This window comes from Coturnix japonica, chromosome 37 (assembly GCF_054131305.1).
Source record: "Coturnix japonica strain WE chromosome 37, WE-NBRP24, whole genome shotgun sequence".
Taxonomy (NCBI): domain Eukaryota; kingdom Metazoa; phylum Chordata; class Aves; order Galliformes; family Phasianidae; genus Coturnix; species Coturnix japonica.
This window is the reverse complement of record NC_140699.1, coordinates 4,284,628-4,303,516: the sequence shown is the minus strand read 5'-3', so window position 1 is coordinate 4,303,516 and position 18,889 is coordinate 4,284,628. Positions and strand designations below refer to the sequence as shown.

At 45.4% G+C, this 18,889-nt stretch overlaps 1 protein-coding gene and 1 long non-coding RNA gene across 4 annotated transcripts; both read right to left on the bottom strand.

The window, feature by feature from the left end:
• Window positions 1-2,257: 2,257 nt before the first annotated feature.
• LOC146754987 (rho GTPase-activating protein 32-like) lies at window positions 2,258-3,928 on the bottom strand. The gene is made up of 4 exons (XM_085526629.1): window positions 3,801-3,928; window positions 3,574-3,651; window positions 3,308-3,389; window positions 2,258-3,037 (listed from the first exon to the last, which is right to left on the bottom strand). Exons 1-4 carry the CDS (start codon window positions 3,912-3,914, stop codon window positions 2,889-2,891), a joined length of 423 nt encoding a protein of 140 aa, XP_085382755.1. The 5' UTR covers window positions 3,915-3,928; the 3' UTR covers window positions 2,258-2,888.
• A 1,997-nt stretch (window positions 3,929-5,925) lies between these two features.
• Window positions 5,926-10,132, bottom strand: LOC146754986 (uncharacterized). Of its 3 annotated transcripts, none has more exons than XR_014938569.1 (4): window positions 9,858-10,132; window positions 8,962-9,151; window positions 6,752-6,833; window positions 6,107-6,155 (listed from the first exon to the last, which is right to left on the bottom strand). It is a non-coding gene; the product is annotated as an uncharacterized LOC146754986 (long non-coding RNA). The 3 variants fall into 3 exon arrangements; XR_014938570.1 differs by lacking the exon at window positions 9,858-10,132 and adding an exon at window positions 9,278-9,411; XR_014938568.1 differs by lacking the exon at window positions 9,858-10,132 and having other exon boundaries at window positions 5,926-6,155; window positions 8,962-9,271.
• Between the last annotated feature and the right edge of the window lie 8,757 nt (window positions 10,133-18,889).

Below are 18,889 nucleotides of genomic sequence, written 5' to 3'. Positions count from 1 at the left end.
TTAGTTCTACTTTGTGTTACTTCTCCCGCCTTAAGTTCTCTCCTGCAATCCACTGGAATGGAGTGGAGTACTGTAACTTTCTCTCCCAACAGAAAAATAAAAACACATTCATTATTATTTATGGAAGACTGACTACAGTTCAGGCTCACTGGTTTGAGGTCTCTAGGCATAACCCTGACTGTGAACATAAGCAATTGCTGAAACAATATGTCAAAAAAAGACTGGAGCTTCCTCTTCCAAAAGGTGGTCCTTAGAAACAATGCAATCAAACAGCTTCCCTGTAAGATAAGGTTATCTGAAAATGCATTTAGAGAGTATCAGAGAAAGGTAAGTAACAATGACAGCACAGAAAGCAGAAACTATTTCTTACCTCTATGACTATAAATATTTCTTTGGTGTCTCTCTTACGTGATCCAATGGGCAAACATGTTGATGACTTCAGTTCTTCATGGCATCAATTTCTGTTTTAGCATGAGGCAAGTCATCCTTAAGAGACCATAAAAGCAAGCGATGAGATTGCTAACTACTGTGACATACCAGGTACCACATCTGACTGCTGTGAAACATAACAAGCACATACGGGACAGTACACAATTCAACATCAACTCAGCAATGACTGACATCACTCCCATAGAAATTCTGAAACAGAGCTGTGAAAACTGAAAAGTAAAACATTCAGCATTTTCATTGGTATTTTGGTAAAGTTGCTGTAATAATGTAACAATAATGTAATGTAATGATGTAATAACTTCCTCCATTTTACAGCCAGAGAATACTGCCCTCTGAACAACGAGGAAGAAGATTTGTGGTGCTCTGTTAAACTTTTTCCAGCTCTACAGCATCTTTCAAAAGGCAATGGGACCAGTAGGCTGCATTCGTATGTACCATCCCACCTGCCCCCGTGTTCTTGAGAACTCCACAACTCCAACAGAAGATATTCTCATATTTAAATGCTTTTTGGCTTACCCCTACAGTAACTTTCTCCATGATTTTTAGTGCAACTTTTTCACCAGTAAGAAGATGCCGCATAAGATTTACGTTTGCAAAACCACCTACAAATCAAAACACAGATGCTTAAAGTTGAGTGTGAATTCTTCTCTAATATAATATTACAATTTCCAACTGGTTTAAAAAACGAATTTCAAATTTATACAAATGAAACCTGACTTAGAGAACTGACAAGAGCTGTTAATCTATTCTCAGATTAATTCTAGAGTGGTGAGACAGACTGTTAGGCGTGCTGTTTCTGTACAAAGATGACACTTACCCGTTCCAACTGTTTCATGGAATTCCTAGTACTTGAGAATTTCCTCGTAGTCACTGACAGACATCCTGAATGTGCAAGAACTGAAGATCCTCCAAGCACGTGCAATGAGGAAGTGCCAGCAGTGTTCACATCCTACTTAGGACATATTCTTAGAGGCAGAAGGGACACTCGTGGCAGATCCAGCAATGCTCATCTTCTCACCAACGTGCATCCCCCTCTCACCCAGCAACAACAAAACACAGTGCATGAAGCTGGCTTCACTTAGGTTAACAATATGGAACATCCCTCAGGGCTTTGTGCCACAGAGCAGTAGCAGGGCTGGACTACAGCTTGAGGAAGCAGTGGAAGCCTTTCCCTGTATGGTTACAGTGTCCCTGCACGCACCCCACAGCCAGAGCGTTGCAAGCTGAGCTGTCTTGCTGTTTCTTGTACTCATCCCAATCTCTGCGAATGAAAACTCAGAATTCAGTCAAGGCGTTGATTGAGCACGAGCGTGCCTTTATTCAATAGGAAAAAGGAGGGGGTGTGAGGTCTGGAGGAAAGATGGGACTCATTCTCTGTTGTCTGACGAGAGTGTCTCAGAAGTCGTGCTGTTGCCCGGAGCCTGGGACTCTTGGCCTGATTCTACCTCCCCCTCCAAGATGTTTGGCTTCTCCTCTGTAATGCTGACCTGAGCCTGCATGGTTGTGCTGCTGTCGGGGCACTCGTGCTGTGCTTGGGCTGGGCTGTCCTCGAAAGGCACTCGGTTCAGGCTGGTGCCTGAGGAGTCTGGCAGGCTCAGGTCAGCAGCTTCAGCAGGTATGGGATGAACGAGAGCTTCAACGATGATGGCATTCTTCTCTTTATAACTGATGTTATACGGAAGGCTTTCATCTGAACTGCAGCATCCTGTGCTTAGTAACAGTTCTTCATTGATGGAATCACAGGAAGCTGCATCATAACATGCCCGGTGTCTTGGAGATATACAAAGGCTCAGGTCACAAAGGAAGGAGTAGATGCACAGCAGTTAGTGTCAAAGTTTCACAAGATGAATCATGAAACAGGTTCTTGACATTTGGCTATGCAGTGATGGTGAGCAGAAGCAAATAGGCTTCTAGCAACAGTGTCACTGCCTTGAAAGTGATCCTCGTGCAGGTCCAGCTCTTGTGTTGACAAGAGACTCATTTGGGAAAGACAGGAGTCAACTGAAGATGTCAGGCACAGGCTTGAATGCCAGAAGGATGTACAAGCCCACTGAAAGCATGAATTCTACCTGTGTTGCTGACAAGCAGTGTTTTGAAAGCTGGATTTGCATGCTTACCTGCCAGGACCAAGACTTCTGCTTCAGAGGGCTCCCTGGCACTGCTCTGCAGTTGGCGTTTGGCCACAGGGGAAGGTTTGCCCAGGCAGAAGCAGGAACGCCAACTGCAAGCTGCTGACTCTGCCCTCTTACTGGGAGAACTCATTCTGCAGAGAAAACAGAGCATGCTGTCAGTCATGGTGCAGGGTGAGGGAAGAGCTGCACCGAACCCTTGCCAATAGTTGCCTGTTCCTGTCAATGCCTGGTTTCTGCTGAAACACAGCTTAGAAAAGCGCTCTGTTTCAAACAGCAAAGGATGCTTCCATTCCTACAGCTCAGCCCTCAAGTCCTGTTGGCTAAATACCTCTCAACGATGTCAAGCAGGGACATGGATCCCGAGAATGTTGGAGGCTCCGGCTGCTTCGCTCTCCTGGGGCGGGCCTTCAACGGGCAACGAAGGCAGGAGATGAACTTGCCCCGTTTCTTTGGCTCTGCGCAACAAAACAAAAAAACAAGTTCATTTCAGGCTTGGCTCGGTTGGACGAGGCCAAGTGCAACGCATTCAACAGAACACGTAACAACAGAAAGCATGTTCCCAACAAGGACACGCAAGAACGGATTTTCCCCATCCCTGGAGGTGCCCAAGGAGCTTAATGCAGTTCTCTTTCTAAGCTTGCTCAACTCGGGCATTAATGAACCCCCTGAAAGCCACGTTCAGACCCCATTTTACTAACCCGCATTGTCAAATGTAAAATACGCACCTGGCTTTGGCAATGAATGTAGGATGGACTCGGGCAGTTTTCCCCTGATGAGTTCCACGCACTCACCAGGGAAAAAACCAACCTGTAATAAGAACAAAAAGACAGGTGGGCATTAGCCCAAGCCCAGAGCCAAAGGGAAGGTCCTCTGACACCGACACAGGGCAACTGTTTGCATCCAGAAGCCATCCTGTGCAGGCAGAGCAGCTCCAACCGGAGATTCCCGACTCTACTGAAGCTGTGCTCTCTAGTCAAAAATGTGTGCCTACCTCAAAGCCACGCTTGCCTCTCCACCAGGGGCTCATCTCCTTTGGTGGCATATCAACAATGCACACGATGTCTCCAACCTGCAAAAGATTGAAACATCAATCCCAGCTTCAGCACAGCTAAAACAAAAGCCTTCTTCTACGACACAAAATATGAGAGTATTCCCGAGGCGTTCACACTCTATACTACTCTCTGTGCACAACAACAAGGAACGCCTGGAACTGCTTACCTCCAGAGAGAGCTCATCCGGCCCCTGGGCGACGTGGCTCCTAATAACATGGGCTGCCGCAATCGCTGGTACGTTTAAAGATGACATAGCACGCACCAGCTGCGGCTTCCGCATGTTATCAGCCTGCAAAACAGAGCACAGGCCGTGGTCAGGAGCTGAGGACAAATCAGGAGGATTTCAAGGTGAGGAGCACATCTGCAGAGAAAGCTGCAGCAAATGCGCTCTATCCTTATCAGGAGCACTTCAGAAGGAGCTGCACGTCTCATCACAGTTATTTCCCTTCCTAGTGTGCATTCCCAGGCCATGCAAAGATGCATCTCTCTCTACCCAGACTCATCAGCAATGGCACTGGCGCAGACAGCTGGCCAGGCCCTTTTTGGCCCATTCTTTCCTGCAGGAGAGTACATCTGCAGCTCCTTCTAATGGTTCAACACAGGGAACAAAGACCGGCCAGAGCTTCATACTGTACCTCCGTCGCCGCCACCTCAGGCTCACGGCTGATCTCACTGCACGCAGCACCCATAACAGCAAGTGTGAAGAGCTGGAACAGAGCAGAAACACACTTCTGTTTTCTCTATTCACACAGCACAGTATGGACAGACTTCATCAGAACTACACTCACATACCATGTGGCAAAACCATGTGGGGGGACAAATCATGGCACGTACCTGGCAGTGAGATCACCTCAAGCTATCTGCAGCAGTTGTCGCTTTGCTCGGATGGAATGAGAGCAAAAGCTGCACCGAGGCAGTGGGCGGAGGGTGAGGAGAGGAGAGAGAAAGAGCAGGTCAGTGAGCAGGGCTAAGACATCCATGGAATAACACACACAGCACAACCGTCCCATCCACTTGCTGCAAGACATGCTGAGTCTCAGGCTACGTGATGCCTGTCCGCCCAGCAACTTTACAATGCTTCCACTACTGAGCAAAGACAATGGAAGAAGCACGGGACAGGTGCCAACTTTACGGATACCCCCTTTGGAACGTGTGTACCAGGGGAAAATTATGTCTGATGGTCAAGAGTAAGCAATACGGTGCTGTGAGCTCCGACAGCCAGCAGTTCTCAACACCTCACTGCCCACCCATCCATCCCACGCCAGCTCAGCTTACACAAGCTGCTGCGCATGACGGTGAGAAGAAAAAGGCGCTAGCTGACAACGCTAGCTGACAACGCTAGCTGACAACGCTAGCTGACAACGCTAGCTGACAACGCTAGCTGACAACGCTAGCTGACAACGCTAGCTGACAACGCTAGCTGACAACGCTAGCTGACAACGCTAGCTGACAACGCTAGCTGACAACGCTAGCTGACAACGCTAGCTGACAACGCTAGCTGACAACGCTAGCTGACAACGCTAGCTGACAACGCTAGCTGACAACGCTAGCTGACAACGCTAGCTGACAACGCTAGCTGACAACGCTAGCTGACAACGCTAGCTGACAACGCTAGCTGACAACGCTAGCTGACAACGCTAGCTGACAACGCTAGCTGACAACGCTAGCTGACAACGCTAGCTGACAACGCTAGCTGACAACGCTAGCTGACAACGCTAGCTGACAACGCTAGCTGACAACGCTAGCTGACAACGCTAGCTGACAACGCTAGCTGACAACGCTAGCTGACAACGCTAGCTGACAACGCTAGCTGACAACGCTAGCTGACAACGCTAGCTGACAACGCTAGCTGACAACGCTAGCTGACAACGCTAGCTGACAACGCTAGCTGACAACGCTAGCTGACAACGCTAGCTGACAACACTAAACGCACAAGAACAACAAATCAAGCAACCACTCCGACCACTAGCTCACCCACAAAGGAACACAGAACGCACCGCTCCTCCCCTCATTCCAGCCGCTTATGACATCACCAATGGCCAACAGCCTGGTCCACCATGACCCCCCACAAGGCGGGGAGCCAAGACCACGTGGTCACATCTGATTCCAACACGGCACCACAACATTCCAGGACTCAGTGTGGGCTTGGAATTCTATCCTGGTGTGGCAGCGCAATGGGAGGTGTTAGGGCACAGCTGAAGAGCTGACAGACAACGGACGTTTCCAAAGGAGGGTGCCAGATTAACTCTCAGCATTCTCTTGCGGGGCTCTTAGGAATGCTTCAAACCCATTTTCACTGCCTAGCTCATTTCTAGAAAGTCCAGTTGAGAAATGCTCACTTTGTCTGGGGAACGCCTCTATGCATCATGAATGAAAAAAAAAATAAAATGGGCACGCGACCCTATGAAACTTACCTCTCTGCTCTTGCTGTCAGCCAGACACCTCAGATGAGCATGACGTGTCCCTGCTCCTGAATGAAGATCCACCCAAGTCTGTGTTCCTCTCTGCTCCATCTCTGGGTCTAAAAGAAACACAGACAGAGATGATTACAAGATCCTTTGTGCAGATGAAAGCACAGAGTGCACACGAATTCTCTTTAGCAAGAACTACTACTTGAGAATGCATAGAATCCACACATAAATTTACTTTCTCTTTAACCCTTTTTCCTTTGTACATGATTCCACTATTTATACCCTCAATTAATGATTCATACTGCACATGATGTTATGATGTAGAATATTGACAGCAACAGCACAAAACTATGACAGAATCCACAGACAGTTTTTTGAGAGGTAGTATGAAAGATGAACAGAAAGGAAATAGATTCATTAAAATAACCTTGTTAATCCTCTCCCCGTCAAAAAAGGAAGACTTCTGGGCACTGTTACCAGCAGCTCCTAGAACACCTTGCACCACAAACTGCGGCACATACATTTTTTTCCCACAGGTCCCTCACCTCCCTCATTAGTTTCAGATTCACTCAGGTTAAAATACATGGATCAGAACAGCCATTCAGTTCTGCTTAGGCAGGATCCCACCGCCGGGATGTCTCCCAGTCCCATTCCCTGCTTTTCCCAGCACCAGTTGGGGAAAGGAACAGCAACTGACATCACCTACCCAGACTTCTGCAGGGCCTTCCATTTGGTCTCACATCACAGCGAGAAGCAGGAGAGCTCTCGTGGTACAAGAGAGTGGTGGGCTGGAGAAATAAAGGCTGCCTCTAAGATGGTGCTTCAAACAACATGTGGAATTGGACATGAGACATGAAAGACAGGGCTACATGCCCCAAAAGGGGGGAAGTTCCAGTTGCTGCAAGCCATCGAGGTAACCAATAGAGGGGCCCTGACTACAGCCTGGGCGGGGAAAGGGACAATAGAGTATACTGGGCTGTGTGGATTAGGTGGCCTGGCACATCTCAACCACAGAAATATAAAGCCTTGGTGGACACTGGCGCACAATGCACCCTAATGCCCTCAAGTCACCAAGGGACACAACCAATATAGATCCATGGAGTGACTGGGGGTTCCCAAGAATTGACTATGTTTGAGGCCGAAATAAGCCTCACTGGTAAAAACTGGCAAAAACACCCTACTGTGACTGGTCCAGAGGCTCCATGTATTTTGGGTATTGATGACCTTATGATGAGATATTTTAAGGATCCCAAGGGCTATCGATGGGCCTTTGGGATAGCTGCTGTTAACACAAACTGTGTTAAGCAGCTGTCAGCTTTACCTGGTCTGTCAGATGATCCTTCTGCTGTGGGGTTGCTCCAGGTAAAAGACCAAGTGGTACCAATTGCCACCAAAGTGGTACAAGACAGCAGTTCCGCACCAATAGGGACTCATTGCTCCTCATTCACAAGCTAATTCGCCAATTAGAGAATCAGGGATTGATTAGCAAAACTCACTCGCCTTTTAACAGCCCCATATGGCCAGTGCGTAAAGCCAATGGAGAATGGAGGCTGACGCTGGATTACCGTGGCCTGAATGAATTCACACCTCCATTGAGTGCTGCTGTACCAGACATGATAGAACTCCAGTATGAACTGGAGTCAAAAGAAGCAAGGTGGTTTGCCATCATTGACATTGCTAATGCCTTCTTTTCCATCCCATTGGCTGCAAAATGTAGGTCACAGTTTGCTTTTACCTGGAGAGCTGTTCATTATACCTGGAACTGTTTACCTCAAGGGTGGAAGCACAGCCCAACCATTTCCATTGGTTGATCCAAGCTGTCTTGGAACAGGGTAATGCTCCCGAACACTTGCAGTATATTGATGATATTGTCGTGTGGGGCCATACAGCAGCAGAGGTTTTCAAGAAAGGAAAACAGATAATCCAAATTCTTTTGCAAGCTGGTTTTCCCATTAAGCGCAGCAAGGTGAAGGGGCCTGCCCAGGAAATCCAGTTTTTAGGTGTAAAACGGCAAGATGGGCATCGACACATCCCAGCAGATGTGACTGACAAAATCACTGCTATGTCTCCGCCCACCAACAAGACAGAGACCCAATCTTTTCTGGGAGTAGTGGGCTTTTGGAGAATGCATGTCCCAAACTACAGCCACATAGTGAGCCCCCTCTATCAGGTGACACAGAAGAAGAATAATTTCTCATGGGGTCCTAAGCAGCAGCAGGCTTTTGAGCAGATAAAACAAGAGATAGCCCATGCCGTGGCCTTGGGGCCAGTACGGACGGGACAGGATGTGAAAAACATAATCTACACTGCTGCTGGAGAAAAAGGTCCCACTTGGAGTTTGTGGCAAAGAGCTTCAGGAGAGACCCAAGGCCGACCCCTGGGATTTTGGAGTCGAGCATATAAAGGGTCTGAGGAGCGCTATGCTTAAACTGAGAAGGAGATCTTAGCCGTGTATGACGGGGTTCGGGCTGCTTCTGAAGTAGCTGGGACTGAGGTTCAGCTCCTTCTAGCACCTCGCTTGCCTGTGGCCCCCCTGTCACGAACACAGGTAAATTTTTGTTTAAACCGTGACAACTACCCAGAATGCTGCATCAGGGAATTTTTGCCTAGAACTTTAGAGAACTATTTTTAACTCAGAAAGGTCAGAGATAGAAAGTTCACACTGATTTCTGGGTCACCAGCCTCACCGTACATCAGCATTTTTGGTTTTTAAATGATACAAAGTTCTCAATGGCACTGCTCTAGTTGGTAGTTCTTTCCCTTTCCATGCAGCTCGCTCTGTGCATGGCTTGTGAACCGCTATTCAGGCCAGACAGCTGCAGCCCCAAAGACCTGCCATAAATGTACAAATTCTACCAGGATAATGTCTTGGGAGTGGAGAAACAGGATGCGCAGTCATATGGCTCTCACACATACCTTGTACAACCAGCTTGGCTCTGGACTGGGCATCACCAATGTCACAGGTGTACACGTCACTGTCACTTTTCTCCAGATTTCTTATGCTCAGCTGCAGGTCTCGTCCTTTCTGTGCCATCTCGTATTTCCTGCCAGGCCTGAGCTCAGCAATGCCTTTCCTCCATATGACGGTGTATGAGCATTTCTCGCACTGAAATGAAAAAATTGTAGTTCCACTTTCTTCAGTTTTCAGATCTGAAAGTTCCTTGATAAAGTAATTAGGTTTTTCTGGAAGGAAAAGAGGGGGATGAGGGTGTGGGACAAAGGGATTTGTTACCCGAACAAGTCTCAAGCATACAGAGGTGTCCTGAATCTCCTTTGCCCTCACTTCTAGAACATCACATAGAGATGCAAAGAATCTAAGAAGTCCACAGAGTCCACCCATTTACATAGGTTTGATAATTCCAGTAGATATCTGGAAAGTTAAATACCATTATACATGCGCTGGTAGGATCTCATCTGATAAACTGCATATAGTTTGGATTACACATATTCAATATAGACTAATTCAGATTGCCATCTTTTCTTGGCTCACTAACAACCAAGACCATAGAACCATAGAATGATCACAGAATCATAGAGTGGCCTGAGTAGGAAAGGACCTCAAAGAGTATCTAGTTTTAAACCCCCTGTCAAGGGGCCACCAACCACCAGACCAGGCTGCCCAGATCCACATCACACTGGAGAATCATTCGGTTTCCAGATTATTTTAAGGAAAAGATTTTAATCCATCGTATTTTCTGAAAACTAAGAATTGACCCTGCTCAAGGAAACAGAATAGAAAAACATCACCCACAGGCTGCAGATATTTACCTCGACTTCTCTACATGCCATCCCCAGTGTGCTTTTCAACTCACCTTGCACAGTGACCCTGGCTTTTGTTATGGAGTCCTCTGTCTCACAGGGGTACTCCCCACTGTCCTTGGCAGTAGAGTCATGGATGATCAGAATGGCCCCAGTTCCTTCCCTCCTGCTGCAAGTCGTACTTCTGGCTTTTTCTGATTGCTTTGCCATCCTTGTACCACCTGATGTTCAAATCCGGCTTTGACAGCTCACAGCTCAGGCTGATGTCCTGCCCTGCTGCTGCTGTCTTATCCTCCAGCTGTTTTGAAACCTCAGTAGGTTTTCCTGGAAGAAAACATTGCTTTTTGAGTAACATACACTTAGGGTAGGATGCCTCTCTCAAAATACATGCATCTACATGCTGGAGATAAGTTAGAGAGGCACTTGCAACAGACGCCATCCTACAGCCAGCAGTAAACTGTAAAGTACAGACAATAGAATTCCAGGCACCATTTATTCTCTCTTAAATCTACCCAATTGAGGATGATGAACCATGTCTGAAAACTGCCTCTCTCTTCTCTCCACTCATCACACTGGGAGCCTCGGATGATGCTCTCAGATGCACATGCTCTAGATAGGAATTTGTTGTACAGCTAGATGATGTGAAGGCCATCCCTTCAGCTTATACTTAGAGGATATTTGCTCCCACAGTTCCCTCAACAGATCATTCCTGATTTACTGTTAATGGAACAAGCTGTAGTGAGATGCCCATTTCCAACACTACCCCAGTGCTTTGGGTAGTTCTCACATTTGTGTAAAATGTTTTGTCCTTTTACTTATTTTCAAGAGAAATTCTCAGTGCTTCGAGGTTCAAGTAGAAGGTTGCTATTCACTTTAACCATATTATGAGTTAGCTCTCACGACAATCTTATCAGAAGACAGTTGAAGGAATCAGACCCCAGAATCTCTCCCATCTCATTACCTTTCACAGACAGAGAGGCTTTGGAGGTTAGACCACGGGCAGTAAAAACGACTTCCCCAGCGTCAGTAGGAGTCACACTTTTGATAATGAGAGTATATTTCCGACTCACGTTAGAAGCTTTAAATCGCCCACCATTTTTCACTCTGCTTCCATTCAGTGTCCAGTTGAACTCATCAATGCTTTCATGGGACAGAATGCATTCAAAAGTACAATCTTCTCCCTCCTGGATTTCAGTGGTTTTCAGCCGTTTGGTAATGCCACTATTCAGCTCTGGAAGGTAAGAGATACGTTAGTATGAGGTTTATATGGAGAAAAGGCATTTGTGACTGACATGAGTAGCAGTACTGGTGTTTTAACTTAGGATTTGCAGAACATGGCTGCATTCCTTACTGATGTATTCTCTAAGACATTCTCCACTCAGAATTACCAGAAAGCTATAAAAAAAAAAAAGAGACATGAATCTCTTGTCTTTGCTCTGGAAGAACTACAATTAGAGCAGCTCAGTCCATGGAGCAGAATGAAGATTCAATGAGCTACAGAGGGAACAACCTAACAGAGAGGACAACTCTAGGATGCTGCGTGAGAAAAAGGGTTTTGCCTACGACAAGACATTAAATGTTTCTATTAGCTAATTTGTTACCATCCTACCCCTACTGGTGTTCAAACCATTTCTCCATTTTAGGGATGTTTAGAAAGGAAATATTTCCAGGACATTCTTGATGTGTTTGGTGATTTTCATGGCAAAATGAGATACATTTACATCAAAAGCAATGGGAATTTTCCAGATATCACTGCGCTAAATTGCAGTAATACACTTCTATTGTAGAAACTATTAAGGCTCACGGGGGAATAGGTGTAAGACATAGTGACCACACTGAATGTGCTTTCAGCACTCCTTTACTTTCCACAGTACTTAACCTGAACGCCGACCTTTGATTTGGCAACATCACGGACAATATCACAGGTATAGAAACCTGCATCTGACTTCTCGAAGTCATGGATAAGGGGATATAGGGTCTTCCCAGACTGTACCAGCTCATACTTGTTGCCAGAAGTGAGCAGAACACCGTCCTTCTTCCACACTGGTTTGACCTTCTCTTTAGAGACTTCGCATTCCAATTTAATCACACCCCGCTCCTCACCAAAAACATCATCCAAGGACTTCATGAAGACAGCAGGCTTCTCTGCAATTAAAAGGGCAAAACAGAACAATGTGATACAGTAGTTGAGACATTTCCAGTTGCTTTCAGATTTTTAAAGAGGGATAAATAAATCTTTACCAGCACTGACGACACCAATATAGAACCTAAAGCGGTTTCATGTGTGTTGACTGAATGCACTTTATGGAATTCTGAACTAATCAGTAGGAGAATACAGGGAACAGGAGGGACAGCCTGCATTGCCGGTGGGTGGGACTGATATCATATGAAGTAATTGGGATGCAGCTCTTCTAAAGCTGGAGAGCTGGCATTGCCCTCACACGGAGCACAGCTCATACAGCAGGCCACAGGATTAAGAGGATAAGATGCTGAACACTTTTGATTTTCCTGTTTTATTGACTCCTTTTATCTATCTTCTATTTCACACATCAGATGTTTATACTGGGGAAAAAACTTCCACCAAATGCAAAAGAAAGGAGAAAGAGGAAATCCTTCAAACTCTGAGCGCATAGAGTAAAAGAACTTAATTGCTGGGGAGAGCAGATTAGAATCACAGTACCCTTAGAATTGGAAGAGACCCTTAAAGGCCATCTAGCCCAGCTCCCCTGCAATAAAAAGGGACATTCACAGCTAGATCAGGTTGCTCAAAGCCTGGTCATTAGTCATCCCAGAGGCAAAACACACACTGAATGATCTCTCCCTGCAGTCATAAATCCTTGGAGACAACAGCATTGACACTGCATGTTACTGAAGCAGTAAAAGAAACTGCTCTTGTAACTCTCCTTGTGCTAAATAAAATGATAAAAAGCAATGGAATGCTTTGGCAGGACACCAAAACCATCCTCCTTCGTTGATATCTGCTGCAATGGAACCTTCCACTGGAAGAAAGCCTCTGATGACTTGTCACCCCAGAGAGGTCAGCTTTAGAAGCAGGACTGCTGCACAATAGAATGAACTGGAGCTCCTTAGCATCTCTTACATCCAGGAGGGCTGTGATCAGACCCACCTATCACCTTCAGGTGCGCTTTCTGACATATTGTCTGACTTCACTGTCACTGTGCCAGCATCCTCAGGCTTAACCTGCTTCATTGTCAGTGTGCAGCAATTGCCAACGTTCTTGATGTCATTGTAATTGTTGGTGTAAAGGAGGCTGCCATTCAGGAACCATTCCACGTCCTCGTCATCATGGGACAGCTCGCAGGAGAAGACAGCAGAGCTCTCTTCAATTTCTACATCCTGCAGGTGCTTCGTTACGTCTACATTGCGGGCTGTGAGGAAACAAGGTGAACTGTTACCACTGTTACTATAAATCATACTGGGATGTGTTAGAATGGTTGGACTAGATGATCTTTGTGTAATCTTCTCAGTGAAGATTATACATTTATAAAGTTAGCAGGAGAGAACGGCAGAAATCAACCCCAAGAAGAGAAATCTGAGGTGAAATAGGACATGGAAGAGGCCACCCTCCCTGCTCATACCTTCAGCTGTCAGTGTGGCCTCAGTCTCTGCAATTCCTGCCTTGCACTTGTACACACCAGCATCATCGGGCTTCAGCTTCAGAATCTTGAGCTCTGCTGAATACTTATCCCTCTTGATCTTGTACTTCTCAGAGGGCCTGATGAGTGTGTGGCCTTTGAACCATTTCACAACCTTTGGAGAAGGCCTGAAGTCACAGGACAGGATGACAGAATGATGTTCCAAAGCTGTCTTGTCCTCCAACTTCCTGGTGATTTCTATATGGTAATCTGCAAAGCAGGGGTGGAAGAGAAGAAAGGATGAGGACAATTGGAAGAAGAGGAAAGTCTCTTGCGTGTATTCCATTCCAATTAATGTCATGTTCACAATGGTTCTTTGAACGACTCTAAAGATAAAACAAACGATTGTCTATAGGGAATGCCATTGACTACATTTCTATAAAGTAATACTGTATATTATCTACCAAATGCAAGGTCCAGCTCTTGTTCTGTGCTTATTAAATTGCTCCCAATTGTTGAGGCTTTTATTCAAATAAGTGTGAGTTGAAAATATAACAAGTACTTTAGGGTGTGAATGGAGACTCTTATGCTGGGGACAACAGCAGATAAAAAGCCTGCAAGTTTCTTTCAGATGAAATCAATGACAAACTGCATCAAATTTAGGTGCTACCAAACTTAACCTTGTCTAGTTCAGAAATACAATTAATTTCACCTGATTTGACTTCTTTGGTATAGCCAAGGACAAAACCTCAGCTCTGTAGATCTGAATAGTAAGCACATCACAGCTATTCAAACAGATCTTTGCACAGTGCAGTGTTTTCAAAGCCTGGATATGTTACCTCTGACAAGCAGATTGGCTGTGGATTTGGATTTGCCAATTGAGAACTGAATGGTGCTGGTCATATCAGTGGTGGTTATCGCTATGGCAAGCTGGTGGATGGTGCCTTCTTGCTGCATAATCAAGTTTCTGCCAGCCTGTAAGACTTCCCCACGTAGATACTACTTGGGAGGTTTCACAGAAGGAATGCATATCTCGCATTCAAATTTGGCTTCTTCAGGCTCAGTCACATCCTCATCACACAGCTCCTTTACTAGATTAATGGATTGCTCTTTAAGAAGGATGGAACAAGAGAAAGCAGAGATTTAGAAGGAATGTAAAAAACCCTTACATTATCACCCCACTTACTCACGTCAGCATTACTGCACATGAACACTACACCTATCAGCTCAGAATGCCTTGAAACATCATTAAAAAATAATAGAAAGAAAATAATGTTGTTAAGAAGTCAGACAATAAGATTGACAACCTGAAAAGAGCCCAGATCTTCTGATTCCCAGTCCAACATCTAAATCAAACCATGGCCTTCCCATCCCAATATCAAACTCCTCGCATTATGAAATGGAAAAGAGGTTCATTGAAACACGGACATTGACAATTACTTTGGTTAAATACAGCAACATAGCTCTGAACAACAAGTTTTCACGTAGTAAAGGTCTCTGTAGCTCAAATGTAATGACTCTACTTAGGAGAAATTCATTTTCCAGGAAGTTCTTGCCCTTATAATTTTAACAGTGGCAAAGCTGGGGACTGAACTCTTGAGTAGTGTGCTAACTCAAATGTCTCCCTTTTCTTTATCACACTTAACATCATATATATACCCTAACATTGTATATATTAAAAAAAAAACCAAAACCCTGTGTTCTTTTCAAACAGCAAGAGAAAATGAAGAAAAGGTCAAGCTATGTTTTTTATCCCTCAACGTTCAAACACAAATCTGAAGTCTAAACGTAGAAAATCAACCTCCTAAGAAAATAATCCATCTTACTTTGCAAAAGTAAATTCCAAAAGAGAAGCTGGATGTTTTGTGGGCAGAAAGGTAGGTAGGTAGGAGTTTTTATTTCTGTGAAAGGCCCTGGTGGTGTTTAACTTCCTTGACATTAAAGCAAAGGATGTTAGCTCGTTTATAACATAAGATAATTTAATCAAAATCATCATCAGAAGCATAATTACCTTTAACTGTAAGATGGGCACAAGATTCACGAGATTCTGCCTTTTCTGCTACAGATTTTATTTCTGCTGCATCCTTGACTTGGACACGTGTGTAAGTCAGCAAGTAGCTCTTTCCTGAAGCAGAGAACCAAAGAGTCACTAAGGCTGGAAAAGACCACTAAGGTCATCTATAGTCCAGCCACCAACTCATCCCTACCAAACTGTGCTCTTGAGAGCAAACCCACAACTACACTTGGCTTCCTTGAGCAAAGAGCTCTGAGGCACATGGCCAGGCTGAGCATCATCCATCTGGTTTCACAGCATCACTGCCTGTTCTCTCATGTCAATGAAACCACCCATTCCCCCATGTCCACATCCCCACCAAAGTGTAATCTAAACATGGCTTCTACAAGGACTGACCGAATGTGGCCGTCGTCACCTTCAAAGTACCTGATACAGAAGGATCACACTCACTGTCAGACAAAACCTCTTTGGAGAGGTGAACTGACTGCCCTGTTCACCCCCACGTTGGAAATAACTGCACTCATTTCCTACCTGCTCCTGGCAGTGTGGGATGGTGGGATAGCATCACACGTCCCACACTAAGCTTCCCACCTGTCACTTGTTCCACCTAAACCTCAGTCCCAAAACAAAAGGGGAACTCGCTTCTGAACCCTCTTCACTTCATTTCAGATGTCTTATATGCTTGATCTCCAACCCACCCCCCACTCAGGAGAAAGATCCCCCTCTTACACCCTACCATCTTGCTGCATTCTAATGTTGTCATCAGCCTTCAGCTTGTTGTCATCTTTGTACCACTGGGTCTGAACCTCATCGTGTGAAATCTCACAGACAAAAGATGCACTCCCATATTCATTCACTTCCACATCTTCCAGTGGTTTAACAATCTTGATATCTCCAGCTGTGAAACAGTAGAGATATATTTGTCAGGATATTTCCAGAACTGAGTGCAGCATCTTTTCCTTACACATATTTGCATAGAAAATAAGTAGGATTATGTTTTATTCTAAACCATCATCCATTCCTGAGTCATTTCCCTTTTCAACACAGTCAATGCATTATTGCCCTTGAAATTAAAGATAGACTTACTAGCTACAATGGAGCTCCCTGCAAACAGTTTTCATGGAAACCAGAATCTCATTTATTCTAAAACCTTTCAAGCAAAATTAAGGGTAGAAAAACAATAGAACTGACTGAATCTTTAAGGTCATTTAGTTCCAGTCCCCCTGCTATAGGCAGGGACACCTCCCTCCACACCAACTCTTCTCCTCAGGGTCGAGGCTTCTCTCAAATCATTCTCCTCTAAGCCTGTGCCTGTGCTTGGGATTGCCCTGACCCAGGTGCAGGGCCTTGTACTTGGCCACACTCAAGTTCATGAGGCTGCCAAGGGCCCACCTCTCCAGCCTGTCCAGGTCCCTCTGGGTAGCATCCCTTCCCTCTAGCACATCAACAGCACCGCTCAGCTTGGTGTCATCTGCAAACTTGCTGAGGGTTCATTTGATTCCACTCTCCATGTTGCCTACAAAAATGTTAAATAACACTGGTCCCAACACCACCCTCCATCTGGACACTGAGCTATTGACTGCAGCTCTCTGAGTGTGACCATCCAGACAGTTCCCTATCCTGCAACTGGTCCATCCATCAAAACCATTTTTCTCCAGTTCGGTGACCAGGATGTCATGCAGGATGGGATCAAATGCTCTGCACAGGTCCATGTAGATGATGTCAGTTGCTCTCCCATTATCCACTGATGCTGTTACTCCATCATGAAAGGCCACCAAGTTTGTCAGGCATGGCTTGACCTTGAGGAAGCCCTATTGGTTACCACCATCACCTCATCTTTATTTTCCAAACTATGCCAAGGAGAACTAGACAGAACTCTACAATGTCGTGTCACTACAAACCTGTCTGAACCATTGGCTTCTCTGCATGCTTATCACTAGTCTCTCCTTAGCTTGTGTGCCCACAATGTATGGGGAATGTCAGCCACAAATCTTACCTAGGGGACATCTTTGCTTCAAAGTCCCTTGAACATCACACAATCCCTTTTAACTCTCTAGGTCTGCACTTATTTATGTCAGAATCAGACCATATTTCTGTGCTGCTATTTCCCTTTCCTTCTGAAGGGCCTGGATACAACTTGGATTAACCTCAGGAGCAGAGTTCCTGCATAAAACAGCCAGTACTGAAACAGCAACCCAGCCTGGTTGCAGACAGAGAGAAAATGAGAGTTCACCGCCTGTGAATAATGAGACTTCTCTTATTTCCCTGGGAAGTAATGCCCACTTTTTTACTTTGACAGAGCTCCTTCCCATCCTAGAAGGGAAAATATCAAGTCAAATCTACATTAGTCCTTCCATCTCTGCACTGGGCAAAGGCAGCCTTCAGATCTATGCTTAATTCACCCAATTCCCTAGAATTAATGGAACTGTACTTACTGGAACATATGCTGACGCTTAAGCACAGTGCAGTGTTTTCAACATGTAGGAATGGCTATAGAACACGCATAAATTCTGGCTGACATATGACAGCTTAAAGCACTGCAGAGGACTGTTAACAAGCCCGTTTGGACATCACCTTGAATAAATGATGTTATCCCCAAGTAAGGGAAGGAACAGCTGAGCACCGGGGAGGTACACAAAGGGCCAGAGCAAATTCTCACACTGTCTGGTGCAAAGAAAACTGAGATTTCACCCTAAAACCCAGTTCAAAACAAGGCTACAAAATCCTGGCTGAGAATTTCTGAATGCTCACCAGTTGTTTCCAGCTCGAAGGTCATCTTCTGGCCAGCAGCCTCGCAGATGTATTCTCCAGCATCTTTCTTCTCCAGCTGCTCCACAACCAGACGCCGTGTTTTGCCCACAGATTCCATTCTGAACTTTCTGGAGGAGGCAAGCAGTCTTCCATCCTTGTACCATTTTACTCCAGTTGGATCCTGTGCTACTTCACAGCTGAGGGAAGCACTTGCTGCCAGGGCAGCACTCACCTCTTTCTGCACCTTCTCCTGGTTTATAAACACAGGTTTTGGCTCTGAGGGAAGAAAAGAAAAACAGAAGGACTGAAATGAGACCATCTTGTAGGTTTGTATGTACAGGTTGGAACAGGTTTAGGTTACCACTTGTGCCCAAACTAATAGCCTTCACTAGAGAATATCAGCTCTTCTGTTGAAACTAAGTGTCAAATCTAGGCAAGAAAGAACCTAGGAACTGAAGGAACCAAGAGGGTCCTTGAACACCAGTCCCATGGTTGCAAGTCACTATGCAAACATATTGAACCCAAAAGAACATCTGACCTGCAGGCAACAAAAACCTGAGTTCCTTTTGCTTAAGACCCACTGTGAAACATCAAAACACATAAACATGTGATAGTCAAACCACTGGCTGCCTTTTCATGACCCAGAACAGTACTCCTGGCTTCCTGAACAGACTCCTCATGGCCTCTACCATTGCCACAACTGTGACTGTCAAAGGCACAAAGG